The sequence below is a fragment of the Thalassophryne amazonica genome, chromosome 6 (assembly GCF_902500255.1).
Source record: "Thalassophryne amazonica chromosome 6, fThaAma1.1, whole genome shotgun sequence".
Lineage (NCBI taxonomy): Eukaryota > Metazoa > Chordata > Actinopteri > Batrachoidiformes > Batrachoididae > Thalassophryne > Thalassophryne amazonica.
In genome coordinates, this window is record NC_047108.1 from 81,933,993 (window position 1) to 81,948,761 (window position 14,769).

General features: G+C 39.7%; 1 protein-coding gene across 1 annotated transcript in view; it reads right to left on the reverse strand.

Annotated features, from left to right (window-relative positions):
• slc9a8 (solute carrier family 9 member 8) overlaps positions 1–14,769 on the reverse strand; it is a 66,704-nt gene that overhangs the window by 20,753 nt on the left and 31,182 nt on the right. The window contains exons 5-8 of the mRNA XM_034172603.1: positions 14,464–14,547; positions 13,059–13,160; positions 12,696–12,730; positions 3,522–3,665 (exon numbers count right to left, since the gene is read on the reverse strand). Coding sequence (XP_034028494.1) covers positions 3,522–3,665; positions 12,696–12,730; positions 13,059–13,160; positions 14,464–14,547 — 365 coding nt within the window. The remainder of the gene's footprint in view (positions 1–3,521; positions 3,666–12,695; positions 12,731–13,058; positions 13,161–14,463; positions 14,548–14,769) is intronic.

Consider the following 14,769-nt stretch of genomic DNA (forward strand, 5'->3'; position numbering starts at 1 on the left):
GTGAAATATCCAAGGTTCAAGCTGCCTGAGGCCCAGCCACCTTACAGCTGTTACAGCTGTGTTAGAAAAAAGCATAATAACATGTGGATCCCATGCAGGGGTGTTGGCCAAGTGGTTAGTGTGCTTGGTTTCCGTGCGGAAGGCTCCTGGTGCATCAGGAAGGGCATACAGCATAAAACCTGTGCCAATTCAACATGCAGATGCACCTCAGATTTACTGTGGTGACCCCAAGTACAAACAAGGGAGCAGCCAAAGGGACTTACATTACCTTTACTAACACGTGGATTCAGGGGCGTCGGACTGGGGGGGTAAAGGGTACTATGTACCCAGGGCCCAGAGCATGGGGGGCCCACAAAAACTGCCATTAAATACATTTTTGTGTTGCATGTTATTAATGTTCATACAATTCATGTTGTAAAAGAATATAATTAGAATGAATGTATAAATGTTGCGAAACATAATTCTGCTCTAACAATAATACTGAAAGATCTCTGAGGGCCCTTCCCACCCCTGCATAGTTGTACAATGGTGTAGTCCAGGCACATAGGCGGCACTCTGCCCCCCCCCCCACACACACACACCACAAACGGGATCTGACAGAAAGAGTAGGTATTTCGTAGTGCAGAAACAACTAATCATTTTAAATCGATTATTAAAATAGTTGTCAACTAATTTAGTCATCGATTAGTTATTAAATAAGGGACGTTCCGGGTAAGTCCCATTGGGAGGAGGCCCCGGGGAAGACCCAGGACACGTTGGAGGGACTACATCTCTGGGCTGGCTTGGGAATGCCTTGGGGTTCCCCCGGCGGAGCTGGGGGAGGTGTGTGTGGATCGGGAGGTCTGGGCGGCTTTGCTTGAGCTGCTGCCCTCGCGACCCGACTCCGGATAAAGCGGAAGAAAATGGATGGATGGATGGATGGATAGTTGTTAAATAACTTTATTTTACCCCAAATATTTCATTTCTTCAAAGCAGCAGATGGAAGCAGCAGTTCTTCGATCTGCTGCTTTGTTGATTCATTGTTTATTTCGCTTTATCTTAATTTTTCCCCACTAAAACTCCAAAGATCATATGTCTGTGAGTAATATTTAGCTTTTTATGTTAATCTGGCCTGTTATGGTCTTCTGAAACAGTTGATAGATGTATTTTATAACTTAAAAACAGGACCAATGCTAACGCGTTAGCATGTCTATGGTATTTTCAATGTTAAAGTTAGCATTAAGCTGCTGCAGCTGTCAGCACATTTGTGTGCATTTGTTTTCTGTATAATAATTCATGGCTCAGCATTTGTTGTCGTAAAAGAGTCAAATGTTTTACAAATTGTAATATTTTTTAATTTATTTTTATTTATATATTAGTAATAATAGCAAGGACAATAATAGTAATAATAACCAGTAATGCTACAATACAATTTTAGAGAAAGAAACAAAAGAACCTGATTAAACACAACAGAAAAGATAAATCCAACTAACAATGAACATAAATAAATAAATAAATATAGAAACAACTGTTTCCTGTGAACACCTAGTGACTCTTAAACCTCCACTTCACCCCTGTTTTATTTAAGTTTAATGACAATTTATTTCGGTCAAACCACATCCATGCTGTGTTTTTACACAAGAAAAAATAAAATGCAGTTAACTGCACATTTGTGTCTTTTTTCATGAAAATATGTTTTTAAAGATCACATATTACAATTTAGTCAGGCCTTTAAAATAGTTTTGTGGACTCTTGCTGTAATATGTTGTCAGTGGTTGAGATAGTTGCTGTAGGCATCTAAAAATGCTCATAATCGGGTGAAACCTGCTAGAAATCTCTTTGTGGTGTGTCGGCGATGTATATGTGCAAAATAAAACAAAACACTACTCGAGGTATGTTTTTAACGAGAATATAACATAACTTTGTTACAAACTCAAACATTGATGTTGGGTGAAAAAGGCCTTTTAATAATAACTCACTTAAAGAAATAATGGCAAAACTCACATGTAATAAAAAAAAAAAAAAAAAGATTAATTGAAAAAAATAATCGACCGGTGAACTGATTAGTAAAATAATCATTAGTTGCAGTGTTTAGGCTCAAATAAAATGTCTTTCCTAAAAAAAAAAAAAAAAAAAAAAAAAAAAAAAAAATCAAATCCGGATTTCAAAAAAGAAGAGGAAAAAAAGGACAGGGAAAGAAAACTAAATGAGGGAAAGCAGCTGCTAACCAAATTCTCTGAAAAGAGAGGTGAGCTTGAAAGCTAGCTATATTGAGTTGGGGGGGTCTGGGGGACCAAATTGCATTCCTGTGCATTTTAACAGACGGGAATGCACCAAATTGCACCATTTTTCTAGAAAATGGTGCAATTTGGCCCCCCAGATCCCCCCAACTCAATACTGCTCCCCCAACTTTAAAAAGGGTTCTGATTCCCAGGTGTGATCTAAGGTATACATGATTTAGACCTGGTTTGACTACGCATTAGAAATTTGGTGTTTGCGTTAATAAAAAAAGAACATAGTGTGTGTGTGTGTGGGGGGGGGGGGGGGGGGTGTCTTCAATATGGCTAGTACCTAGGGCCCAGAATTTGGTGCTACGCCCCTGTGTGGATTGCATCCCAAATCCCCTGTGGTGGCCTGGAGCAAATGGAATTCAATGTACAAAGTACAAACTGCATTTAAATTCTACAGAAATAATTACCTTAAAAAACAGCATGATAATGCCAATTTAACATAAAAATATTTTTGGATTTACTGATTTAAAATGTACATTTTTATAAAGTCCAAGGCTTTAAACCATACAACTCACAGGCTGTTCTGTTAAAGTATTTATGCATTTTTATGGTATTTTCATTGGGGGTGTTTTTTTTCTTTTTTTTTTTTTTTTTCTTTTTTTTTTTTTACAGACTTCTTCAAAGACAGCTGCTGGTTTTTTTTTAACAAACAGTGTACCACTATGTCCTTGGAAACAAAGGGGGTGAAACAAATAACAGTGAATTAAAAAATAAATTTGAAAGTAATAGATATGACTGCATCAATACATGGCACTCTGAATCATTCTAAAACTATAAAATGGCCAATGGCTCGATTTTAACACTACAAATCAGTTGATCCTGCACCTTCAAATTCTCATAACAGATCAAATGTTTAAGTGAGGCTCTCATGAATCTGGTCACAGGAACGTTACCTATGCGAGGCATAAATAAAATAATCATGTCCAATAGTAGTAGGTGAGATAACGGATGAATGTACCTATTTGAATTTTACATTTGGTACATAATTTGTTCATACCATCACACTAGTTCAGAGTGAAGAAGAGATGCTATGCTATTCATGCTAAGTTAAGAACAGCTGGCTTTTTCTAGTAAAAGTAAGTTCTTTCTGCTTCTCCCTTTTTCGTTTGCCTTTTGTTTTCATGCAAGTTATGGAGCCTTTTTGTTAATCACAGGGTCCTAATGATCACTAAACCCACTGTTGCTGGTTAGGTGACTGTGTTTAACCTAGAGGTCAAACACAGCAGATGGTCATAGTGGAATAGGACTTACTTGGTGAGGACAATGGAGACAGCATCATTGAGAATGCTTTCTCCAAACACCAGCATGTTGAGGACTGGGTCCACATTGAGGGCATTAAAGATGGCGATCGTAGCTACAGGGTCTACAGCTGAGATCAGCGAGCCAAAGGCAAAACTGCAGCAGAATGGAAGAGAGTGAATTGGGCTGTAACATACATTATGGAAATTTTGCAGTATTTATCAAACAGAACACATCTACAGCCCCGTGACAGACTGGTATCCTTTGCCTCATGCCCTGTGACCGCTGGGATAGGCTCCAGCCCCCCCACCCCAATGAGCCTTAATTGGAGTAAGCAGGAATAGAAAATTGATGGGGGGGACACATCTATAATTGCAACTCCAATTCCAATGAAGTTGGGATGTTGTGTAAAATGTAAATAAAAACAGAATACAATGATTTGCAAATCCTCTTCAACAATTCAATTGAATACACCAGAAAGACAAGATATTTAATATTCAAACCGATAAACTTTATTTTATGTGCAAATATTTGCTGATTTTGAAATGGATGCCTGCAACACGTTTCAAAAAAGCTCGGACAGTGGTATGTTTACCACTGTGTTACATCACCTTTCCTTCTAACAACACTCAATAAGTGTTTGGAAACTGAGGACACTAACTGTTGAAGCTTTGTAGGTGGAATTCTTTCCCATTCTTTCTTGATGTACGACTTCAGTTGTTCAACAGTCCGCGGTCTCCGTTGTCATATTTTGCCATAATGCGCCATACATTTTCAATGGGCGACAGGTCTGGACTGCAGGCAGGCCAGTCTAGTATCCACACTCTTTTACTATGAAGCCACGCTGTTGTAACATGTGCAGAATGTGGCTTGGCATTGTCTTACTGAAATAAGCAGGGACGTCCCTGAAAAAGACATTGCTTGGATGGCAGCATGTGTTGCTCCAAAACCTGGATGTACCTTTCAGCATTGATGGTGGCATCACAGATGTGTAAGCTGCCCATGCCATGGGCAATAACACCCCCCCATACCATCACAGATGCTGGCTTTTGCACTTTGCGCTGGTTATAATCTAGATGGTCTTTTTCCTCTTGTGTCCGGAGGACACGGCGTCCATGATTTCCAAACACAATTTGAAATGTGGACTCATCAGACCACAGCACACTTTTCCACTTTGCGTATGTCCATTTCAAATGAGCTCGGGCCCAGAGAAGGCAGCGTTGTTTCTGGATGTTGTTGATGTATGGCTTTCGCTTTGCATGGTAGAGTTTTAACTTGCACTTGTAGATGTAGCGAGGAACTGTGTTAACTAACAATGGTTTTCTGAAGTGTTCCTGAGCCCACGCGGTAAGATCCTTTACACAATGATGTCGGTTTTTAATGCAGTGCTGCCTGAGGGGTTGAAGGTCACGGGCATTCAATGTTGGTTTTTGGCCTTGTCGCTTACGTGTTCTCCAGATTCTCTGAATCTTCTGATTATATTATAGACTGTAGATGATGGAATCCCTAAATTCCTTGCAACTGAACATTGTTCTTAAACTGTTAGACTATTTTTTTCACACATTTGTTCACAAAGTGGTGATCCTTGCCACATCTTTACTTGTGATTGGCTGAGCCTTTGGGGGATGCTCCTTTTATATCCAATCATGACACTCACCTGTTTCCCATTAACCTGTTCGCCTGTGGAATGTTCCAAGCAGGTGTTCTTTGAGCATTCATCAACTTTCCCAGTCTTTTGTTGCAACTGTCCCAGCTTTTTTGAAACATGTTGCAGGCATCCATTTCAAAATGAGCAAATATTTGCACAAAAACAATAAAGGTGATCAGTCTGAACATTAAATATCTTGTCTTTGTAGTGTATTCAACTGAAAATAGGTTGGAGATGATTTGCAAATCATTATATTCTGTTTTTATTTACATTTTACACAACATCCCAACTTCATTGGAATTGGGGTTGTATCTGACAGAACACAAGAGTAACCATACAGAACATCATGAACAGAAAAAGTAAAACACACAAGTCGACCTTTTTTGCAATTTTTCAAATACATTTTTCACCAGTATTTGGTGAAGACTGGCTGTTACTTGTAGAGGAACTAATGAAATGTTTAGTGACATAAATAAAGTGCAACTTTGTGGCAATGCATCCATCTGGCTGTAGATATATACTGAACACCAAACAATCAATCAATCAATCAATTTTTTATATAGCGCCAAATCACAACAAACAGTTGCCCCAAGGCGCTTTATATTGTAAGGCAAGGCCATACAATAATTATGTAAAACCCCAACGGTCAAAACGACCCCCTGTGAGCAAGCACTTGGCTACAGTGGGAAGGAAAAACTCCCTTTTAACAGGAAGAAACCTCCAGCAGAACCAGGCTCAGGGAGGGGCAGTCTTCTGCTGGGACTGGTTGGGGCTGAGGGAGAGAACCAGGAAAAAGACATGCTGTGGAGGGGAGCAGAGATTGATCACTAATGATTAAATGCAGAGTGGTGCATACAGAGCAAAAAGAGAAAGAAACAGTGCATCATGGGAACCCCCCAGCAGTCTACATCTATAGCAGCATAACTAAGGGATGGTTCAGGGTCACCTGATCCAGCCCTAACTATAAGCTTTAGCAAAAAGGAAAGTTTTAAGCCTAATCTTAAAAGTAGAGAGGGTGTCTGTCTCCCTGATCTGAATTGGGAGCTGGTTCCACAGGAGAGGAGCCTGAAAGCTGAAGGCTCTGCCTCCCATTCTACTCTTACAAACCCTAGGAACTACAAGTAAGCCTGCAGTCTGAGAGCGAAGCGCTCTATTGGGGTGATATGGTACTACGAGGTCCCTAAGATAAGATGGGACCTGATTATTCAAAACCTTATAAGTAAGAAGAAGAATTTTAAATTCTATTCTAGAATTAACAGGAAGCCAATGAAGAGAGGCCAATATGGGTGAGATATGCTCTCTCCTTCTAGTCCCCGTTAGTACTCTAGCTGCAGCATTTTGAATTAACTGAAGGCTTTTTAGGGAACTTTTAGGACAACCTGATAATAATGAATTACAATAGTCCAGCCTAGAGGAAATAAATGCATGAATTAGTTTTTCAGCATCACTCTGAGACAAGACCTTTCTGATTTTAGAGATATTGCGTAAATGCAAAAAAGCAGTCCTACATATTTGTTTAATATGCGCTTTGAATGACATATCCTGATCAAAAATGACTCCAAGATTTCTCACAGTATTACTAGAGGTCTTGGTAATGCCATCCAGAGTAAGGATCTGGTTAGACACCATGTTTCTAAGATTTGTGGGGCCAAGTACAATAACTTCAGTTTTATCTGAGTTTAAAAGCAGGAAATTAGAGGTCATCCATGTCTTTATGTCTGTAAGACAATCCTGCAGTTTAACTAATTGGTGTGTCCCCTCTGGCTTCATGGATAGATAAAGCTGGGTATCATCTGCGTAACAATGAAAATTTAAGCAATACCGTCTAATAATACTGCCTAAGGGAAGCATGTATAAAGTGAATAAAATTGGTCCTAGCACAGAACCTTGTGGAACTCCATAATTAACTTTAGTCTGTGAAGAAGATTCCCCATTTACATGAACAAATTGTAATCTATTAGACAAATATGATTCAAACCACCGCAGCGCAGTGCCTTTAATACCTATGGCATGCTCTAATCTCTGTAATAAACTTTTATGGTCAACAGTATCAAAAGCAGCACTGAGGTCTAACAGAACAAGCACAGAGATGAGTCCACTGTCCGAGGCCATAAGAAGATCATTTGTAACCTTCACTAATGCTGTTTCTGTACTATGATGAATTCTAAAACCTGACTGAAACTCTTCAAATAGACCATTCCTCTGCAGATGATCAGTTAGCTGTTTTACAACTACCCTTTCAAGAATTTTTGAGAGAAAAGGAAGGTTGGAGATTGGCCTATAATTAGCTAAGATAGCTGGGTCAAGTGATGGCTTTTTAAGTAATGGTTTAATTACTGCCACCTTAAAAGCCTGTGGTACATAGCCAACTAACAAAGATAGATTGATCATATTTAAGATCGAAGCATTAAATAATGGTAGGGCTTCCTTGAGCAGCCTGGTAGGAATGGGGTCTAATAAACATGTTGATGGTTTGGATGAAGTAACTAATGAAAATAACTCAGACAGAACAATCGGAGAGAAAGAGTCTAACCAAATACCGGCATCACTGAAAGCAGCCAAAGATAACGATACGTCTTTGGGATGGTTATGAGTAATTTTTTCTCTAATAGTTAAAATTTTGTTAGCAAAGAAAGTCATGAAATCATTACTAGTTAAAGTTAATGGAATACTCAGCTCAATAGAGCTCTGACTCTTTGTCAGCCTGGCTACAGTGCTGAAAAGAAACCTGGGGTTGTTCTTATTTTCTTCAATTAGTGATGAGTAGAAAGATGTCCTAGCTTTACGGAGGGCTTTTTTATAGAGCAACAGACTCTTTTTCCAGGCTAAGTGAAGATCTTCTAAATTAGTGAGACGCCATTTCCTCTCCAACTTACGGGTTATCTGCTTTAAGCTACAAGTTTGTGAGTTATACCACGGAGTCAGGCACTTCTGATTTAAAGCTCTCTTTTTCAGAGGAGCTACAGCATCCAAAGTTGTCTTCAATGAGGATGTAAAACTATTGACGAGATACTCTATCTCACTTACAGAGTTTAGGTAGCTACTCTGCACTGTGTTGGTATATGGCATTAGAGAACATAAAGAAGGAATCATATCCTTAAACCTAGTTACAGCGCTTTCTGAAAGACTTCTAGTGTAATGAAACTTATTCCCCACTGCTGGGTAGTCCATCAGAGTAAATGTAAATGTTATTAAGAAATGATCAGACAGAAGGGAGTTTTCAGGGAATACTGTTAAGTCTTCTATTTCCATACCATAAGTCAGAACAAGATCGAAGATATGATTAAAGTGGTGGGTGGACTCATTTACTTTTTGAGCAAAGCCAATAGAGTCTAATAATAGATTAAATGCAGTGTTGAGGCTGTCATTCTCAGCATCTGTGTGGATGTTAAAATCGCCCACTATAATTATCTTATCTGAGCTAAGCACTAAGTCAGACAAAAGGTCTGAAAATTCACAGAGAAACTCACAGTAACGACCAGGTGGACGATAGACAATAAATAAAACTGGTTTTTGGGACTTCCAATTTGGATGGACAAGACTAAGAGTCAAGCTTTCAAATGAATTAAAGCTCTGTCTGGGTTTTTGATTAATTAATAAGATGGAATGGAAGATTGCTGCTAATCCTCCGCCCCGGCCCGTGCTACAAGCATTCTGACAGTTAGTGTGACTCGGGGGTGTTGACTCATTTAAACTAACATATTCATCCTGCTGTAACCAGGTTTCTGTAAAGCAGAATAAATCAATATGTTGATCAATTATTATATCATTTACCAACAGGGACTTAGAAGAGAGAGTCCTAATGTTTAATAGACCACATTTAACTGTTTTAGTCTGTAGTGCAGTTGAAGGTGCTATATTATTTTTTCTTTTTGAATTTTTATGCTTAAATAGATTTTTGCTGGTTATTGGTGGTCTGGGAGCAGACACCGTCTCTACGGGGATGGGGGTAATGAGGGGATGGCAGGGGGAGAGAAGCTGCAGAGAGGTGTGTAAGACTACAACTCTGCTTCCTGGTCCCAACCCTGGATAGTCACGGTTTGGAGGATTTAAGAAAATTGGCCAGATTTCTAGAAATGAGAGCTGCTCCATCCAAAGTGGGATGGATGCCGTCTCTCCTAACAAGACCAGGTTTTCCCCAGAAGCTTTGCCAATTATCTATGAAGCCCACCTCATTTTTTGGACACCACTCAGACAGCCAGCAATTCAAGGAGAACATGCGGCTAAACATGTCACTCCCGGTCCGATTGGGGAGGGGCTCAGAGAAAACTACAGAGTTCGACATTGTTTTTGCAAAGTTACACACCGATTTAATGTTAATTTTAGTGACCTCCGATTGGCGTAACCGGGTGTCATTACTGCCGACGTGAATTACAATCTTACCAAATTTACGCTTAGCCTTAGCCAGCAGTTTCAAATTTCCTTCAATGTCGCCTGCTCTGGCCCCCGGAAGACAATTGACTATGGTTGCTGGTGTCGCTAACTTCACATTTCTCAAAACAGAGTCGCCAATAACCAGAGTTTGATCCTCGGCGGGTGTGTCGCCGAGTGGGGAAAAACGGTTAGAAATGTGAACGGGTTGGCGGTGTACACGGGGCTTCTGTTTAGAACTACGCTTCCTCCTCACAGTCACCCAGTCAGCCTGCTTTCCCGGCTGCTCGGGATCTGCCAGGGGGTAACTAACGGCGGCTAAGCTACCTTGGTCCGCACCGACTACAGGGGCCTGGCTAGCTGTAGAATTTTCCACGGTGCGGAGCCGAGTCTCCAATTCGCCCAGCCTGGCCTCCAAAGCTATGAATAGGCTACACTTATTACAAGTACCGTTACTGCTAAAGGAGGCTGAGGAATAACTAAACATTTCACACCCAGAGCAGAAAAGTGCGGGAGAGACAGGAGAAGCCGCCATGCTAAATCGGCTAAGAGCTAGTAGCTACGCTAAGCTAGCGGATTCCTAAAAACACGCAAAGTGAATAATGTGTAAATAATTTAGAGGTGATTCAGCAGAAGGAGTGCTTTAGTTAAGGCACGTAAAGATTACACTGGGAAACAAATCGTAATCTAGATAACTAGATCAATCTAACTGCGCAGATTAAACAGCTAACAGATACAGAAAAACACCGCTGTGCTCCGGAACAGGAAGTGATACAATCGGATGTAAATTTGAGTTATTTCTACATTGTGTAGTAGTGGTAAGTGAAAATGCAGTTTAAATATGACCACTGGTACCATTACAACACTGTGAAAATGTTTTTGGCACCAAGCATTGTGAAGGGAAAAAAAAAAAATTCTTAACGCCCCTCTTCATCAAGTTAACAAAAACTAAAAACTGAACTTTCCAAATCCTGTTCTAACAAAAAACTAAATGTGTGTATTTTATTTCACCAAAAACAACAGTCAGCAGTATCAAGTTACAAACATCATCCAAAAAACAAAGTTTTTCTTTGAGCATGTTTTTTATTACAATCTTTGCATGGCTTCAGTCGGGGCTGTTGATCACAAACATCTGGCTGTTCTTTGCTTGTACTAAGTAGATTGTATTTTCCTTCAGGTTTGGCTGTTCAGCAGAATCTGTCTGAACCAATGCTGTCTGGACCAATGATGTGCCTAAGACTTCAATTATATCAATAATTAAATGGTGTCTTTGTGGCTTTCCTCACTTGTCTGGTTGCACAGTCACTCAGTTTTTGACAACTGCCTATTCCAGACAGATTTATAATATACTAGCATACTAGTTCACTCACTCACTCATCTTCAACCGCTTACTCCAGTTAAAGGTAATGGAGGACTGGAGCCTATCCCAGCAGTCACAGGGCGTGGGGCGGAGTACATCCTGGACAGGACGCCAGTCTGTCGCAGGGCCCCATATAGACAAACGAACACATTCACACCTGCACACACACCTACGGACAATTTAAAGCTTCTAATCCACCTAACGTGCATGTCTTTGGATGTTGGAGGAAGCCGGAGCACCCGGACAGAACCCACACAAACACAGACAGAACAAACTCCACACAAAAAGGCCACCGGTGGCAAACAATCCCATGACCTTCTCGCTGTGAAGCAATAGTGCTCACCACCAGTGGTTGGCACAGTTCCGCTAACCACTAATTAGAGAAGCTAACTTTTTTGTTCGCGGATTAGCTTTTCAGCTAACTTCAAAAACTATTGGCAGCCCAATTAGCTTCAACGAAATTTAGTTTTGCTAACTTTTAGTCTGCTAATGTTTTTTTGCTGGCACAGGAGTAAAGTCGAATGGTCAAAAACATTTGTAAACCATAAAATCACACGTTAGTTCCTGTCTGTTGTGTTTTGCAGCAGTCAGGCAGCTGTGAGGAGCTGAGCTCAACCCTACCCCAGCAGAAGCGCTGCTACAAAGAAAAAAAAAAAGTAATTTACATTCACAGCATACAGTGCCCCTGACGTGGGCAAAAGGCATAAACAGAAAAGCAGGTTTGACTTATGGTTTGATTTAAAAACCAAACTAATTCCGGACGGTTTATCGATATTAATGTTGACTCTGTTATTTTTATGAAGTGAAAATATCACAAATATCTTTTACTTTAAAGTAATGCACTAATTCTGAAAGTTTAAGCATTAAAACTCACAGATGCCAAAAGGCATTATGGGAAATTGAGCATCCTGTTCACTGGTTGGTTGGTTGTAAAAAACCAACACACAAGTTACTATAACGTGTGTTGATTTTTACAAATAAATCTGTATTTGTAAATGCGTATTTTTTTTTCATTTGTTAAAAAAAAAAAAAAGAAAAAAAAAAATTCTTGATGCCCCCTTCATCAAGTTAACAAAAACTAAAAACTGAACTTTCCTAATCCTGTTCTAACAAAAACCAAATGTGTGTGTTTATTTTATTTCATCAAAAAGTCAGCAGTATGAAGTTACAAACATCATCTAAAAAATGTTTTTCTTTGTTGTACTGCCTGATATGGCATGGTTGCAGATGATCACACAAAGAAAAAAGGAACTTCAAAAAACATGATTAAGTGCAGTCTGATTTTCTTACAGCATGGTGCAGGAGACAAGCTAAAATATTACACAGTTTTATAAACTAAAGAAAACACTTTGTAAATCTGAAAAGTGGTACCATGTTTTAAAGATTTATAAATATTACTTATTTACTTTGTTTTTGACTGTATAAAAAAGTCCTACAGCCTACTGTAGCACCAAATGTCCCTGAAATCTACGTAGTCTGGAAAGATTTTGCTGTACAGCCAAACCTGAAGGAAAATATAATTTACTTAGTACAAGCAAAGAACAGCCACATTTTTGTGATCAAAAGCCCCAGCTGAACCCATGCAAAGATTGTAATAAAAAACATGCTCACCCATAATGATTTCCTAACATTCCTGAAGGTCTGTGGATATCGCCTGTATTTCTCTCAGAGGGAAGCCAGAACCATGTGAATAAAAGCTATGTTTGTTCATGGGATACTCTACTTTTAAAATATGACCTAGCCTCCTGTCCAAGCCAGTTCTTCAAGTGACTATTAACACTAACCAGAACAGGGCACTCACACTCACCTATCGGCCATGGTCACCTTATAGATCACATCAGCCTGAGGAAAAACAGACACCAAAACGTGAACAGCAGGCACTTTTTGGGAATAATACAGACATCTGATCACAGAAACACTCACATGTCTATTAAATAGCAGATTTTTTATTGTTATTATTACAATTCCGAGTGTTTCTGTGACACCACTACAATAAAAATAAACAACTAAATAAATAAATAAACAAACAAAAAGATATCAACATTAATGCATCATCTACAAAAATCCATGAGAAATACTTGGAAAATATTTTATTAAGACATGTTTACAATGCTATTCATGGATGACCTGGCAACTCTAGAATTGTCCCAGATGATGTTTTTATGCTCACCTGTCCGAGAAAATAGATACCGCCTCCAACAATAAAAGCAGAGATAGTCGTGCCAATCACAGCAAAGAGGGTAATGGAGCCAATGTTCTGGAAGAAGTTACCCTGAACACACATGGACACAGCTTAAGTACACCGTACATGGGCTTTTCTGCAGGACATCATACATTACAGTTGTGTTATGTATAAAGTAGCCAGCGTTAATGTACATTCATGTAAATAAGAATTTGGACAGTGATATAATTTTTGTAATTTTGCCTTTCTACACCAAGATGTGCTTTACTGTTGAGTTCAAGCCTTAATTCAAAGGATTTACCACCTATGAATTACAGCCTTTATAACGCCGTTTTCTTTTTGACAAGTCAGACCTGAATATTTCTGAACCAATAATGTGCCTAAGACTTCAATTATATCAGGCATTAAATGGTGTTTTGGTGGCTTTCCTCACTTTTCTGGTTGCACAGCCACTCAGTTTTTGACAACTGCCTATTCCAGACAAATTTGTAACATATTAGCATACTAGTTCACTCACAATCATCTTCAACCGCTCACTCCAATTAAGGTTAATGGGGGACTGGAGCCTATCCTAGCAGTCACAGGGTGTGAGGCGGGGTACACCCTGGACAGGACGTCAGTCTGTCACAGGGCCACATATAGACAAACGAACACATTCACACCCGCATGCACACCTACGGCCAATTTAAAGTTTCCAGTCCACCTAATGTGCATGTCTTTGAATGTGGGAGGAAGCTGGAGCACCCGGAGAGAACCCACGCAAACATGGGGGAGAACTAACAAACTTCACACAGAAAGGCCACCGGTGGGAAACAATCAGATGAACTTCTTGCTGTGAGGCAATAGTGCTCACCACTAAGCCACAGTGCTGCCGTTAGCATACTAGTTGTGTTTCTTAAATGACTGAGGTAAATAAAGTCCAAGATATATTCAGTGACTTGGAACTGTTCATGTACCGATCCATCCACTGATATGTCTAAAGAAAACTGACCGTAAAAATGCTGATTTGTTCACAATAATCCTTACATTTAGTTTGTCCAATTACCTTTGGCCTCTAAAAGTTGAGAGATTATGTATGAAAATGTCTGTAATTGATAAATGGTTAAAGCAGTATTTTTGTTAACAACCGCCCCCAGCCTGCCAAAATAAAACTAATTATACATTGCAAGCACATCTTGTTTTGTTTCAACTCTGTTATGGAGGGACATAGCCTCACGCTCTGTGACTGCTGGGATAGGCTCCAGCCCCCCGCGACCCTTAACTGAATAAGCGGTTGAAGATGAGTGAGTGAGTGAATAAGTGTTGACTGGAGTGAGATATGCCCTTTAAATGATTATGCCATTTCAAAAACTCAACATTCATAAAGTCACTACAGCCATGGGTTCTGCCATACCTTATGTAAAGAATATCCAGATTCAAAGATGATGGGTGGCAGCAGCAAAAGGAAGAACATGTTGGGTCGAAACATCTCCTCCTCCTTTCAAAAAAGGACAGAGACAAAGTTACAACTGCTCCACATTTCAGGAAAAAGGTAACACTCACAAACTGACCAAGTAATGGGTGACAATGACTCAGTCCTAGAGGATTACACTGGCTGTTAGTAATCAATAAGTAAAAGTAAGTCCCTTCGGCTGCTCCCTTGTTTGCACTCGGGGTCGCCACAGCAAATCCAAGGTGGATCTGCATGTTGAATTGGCAC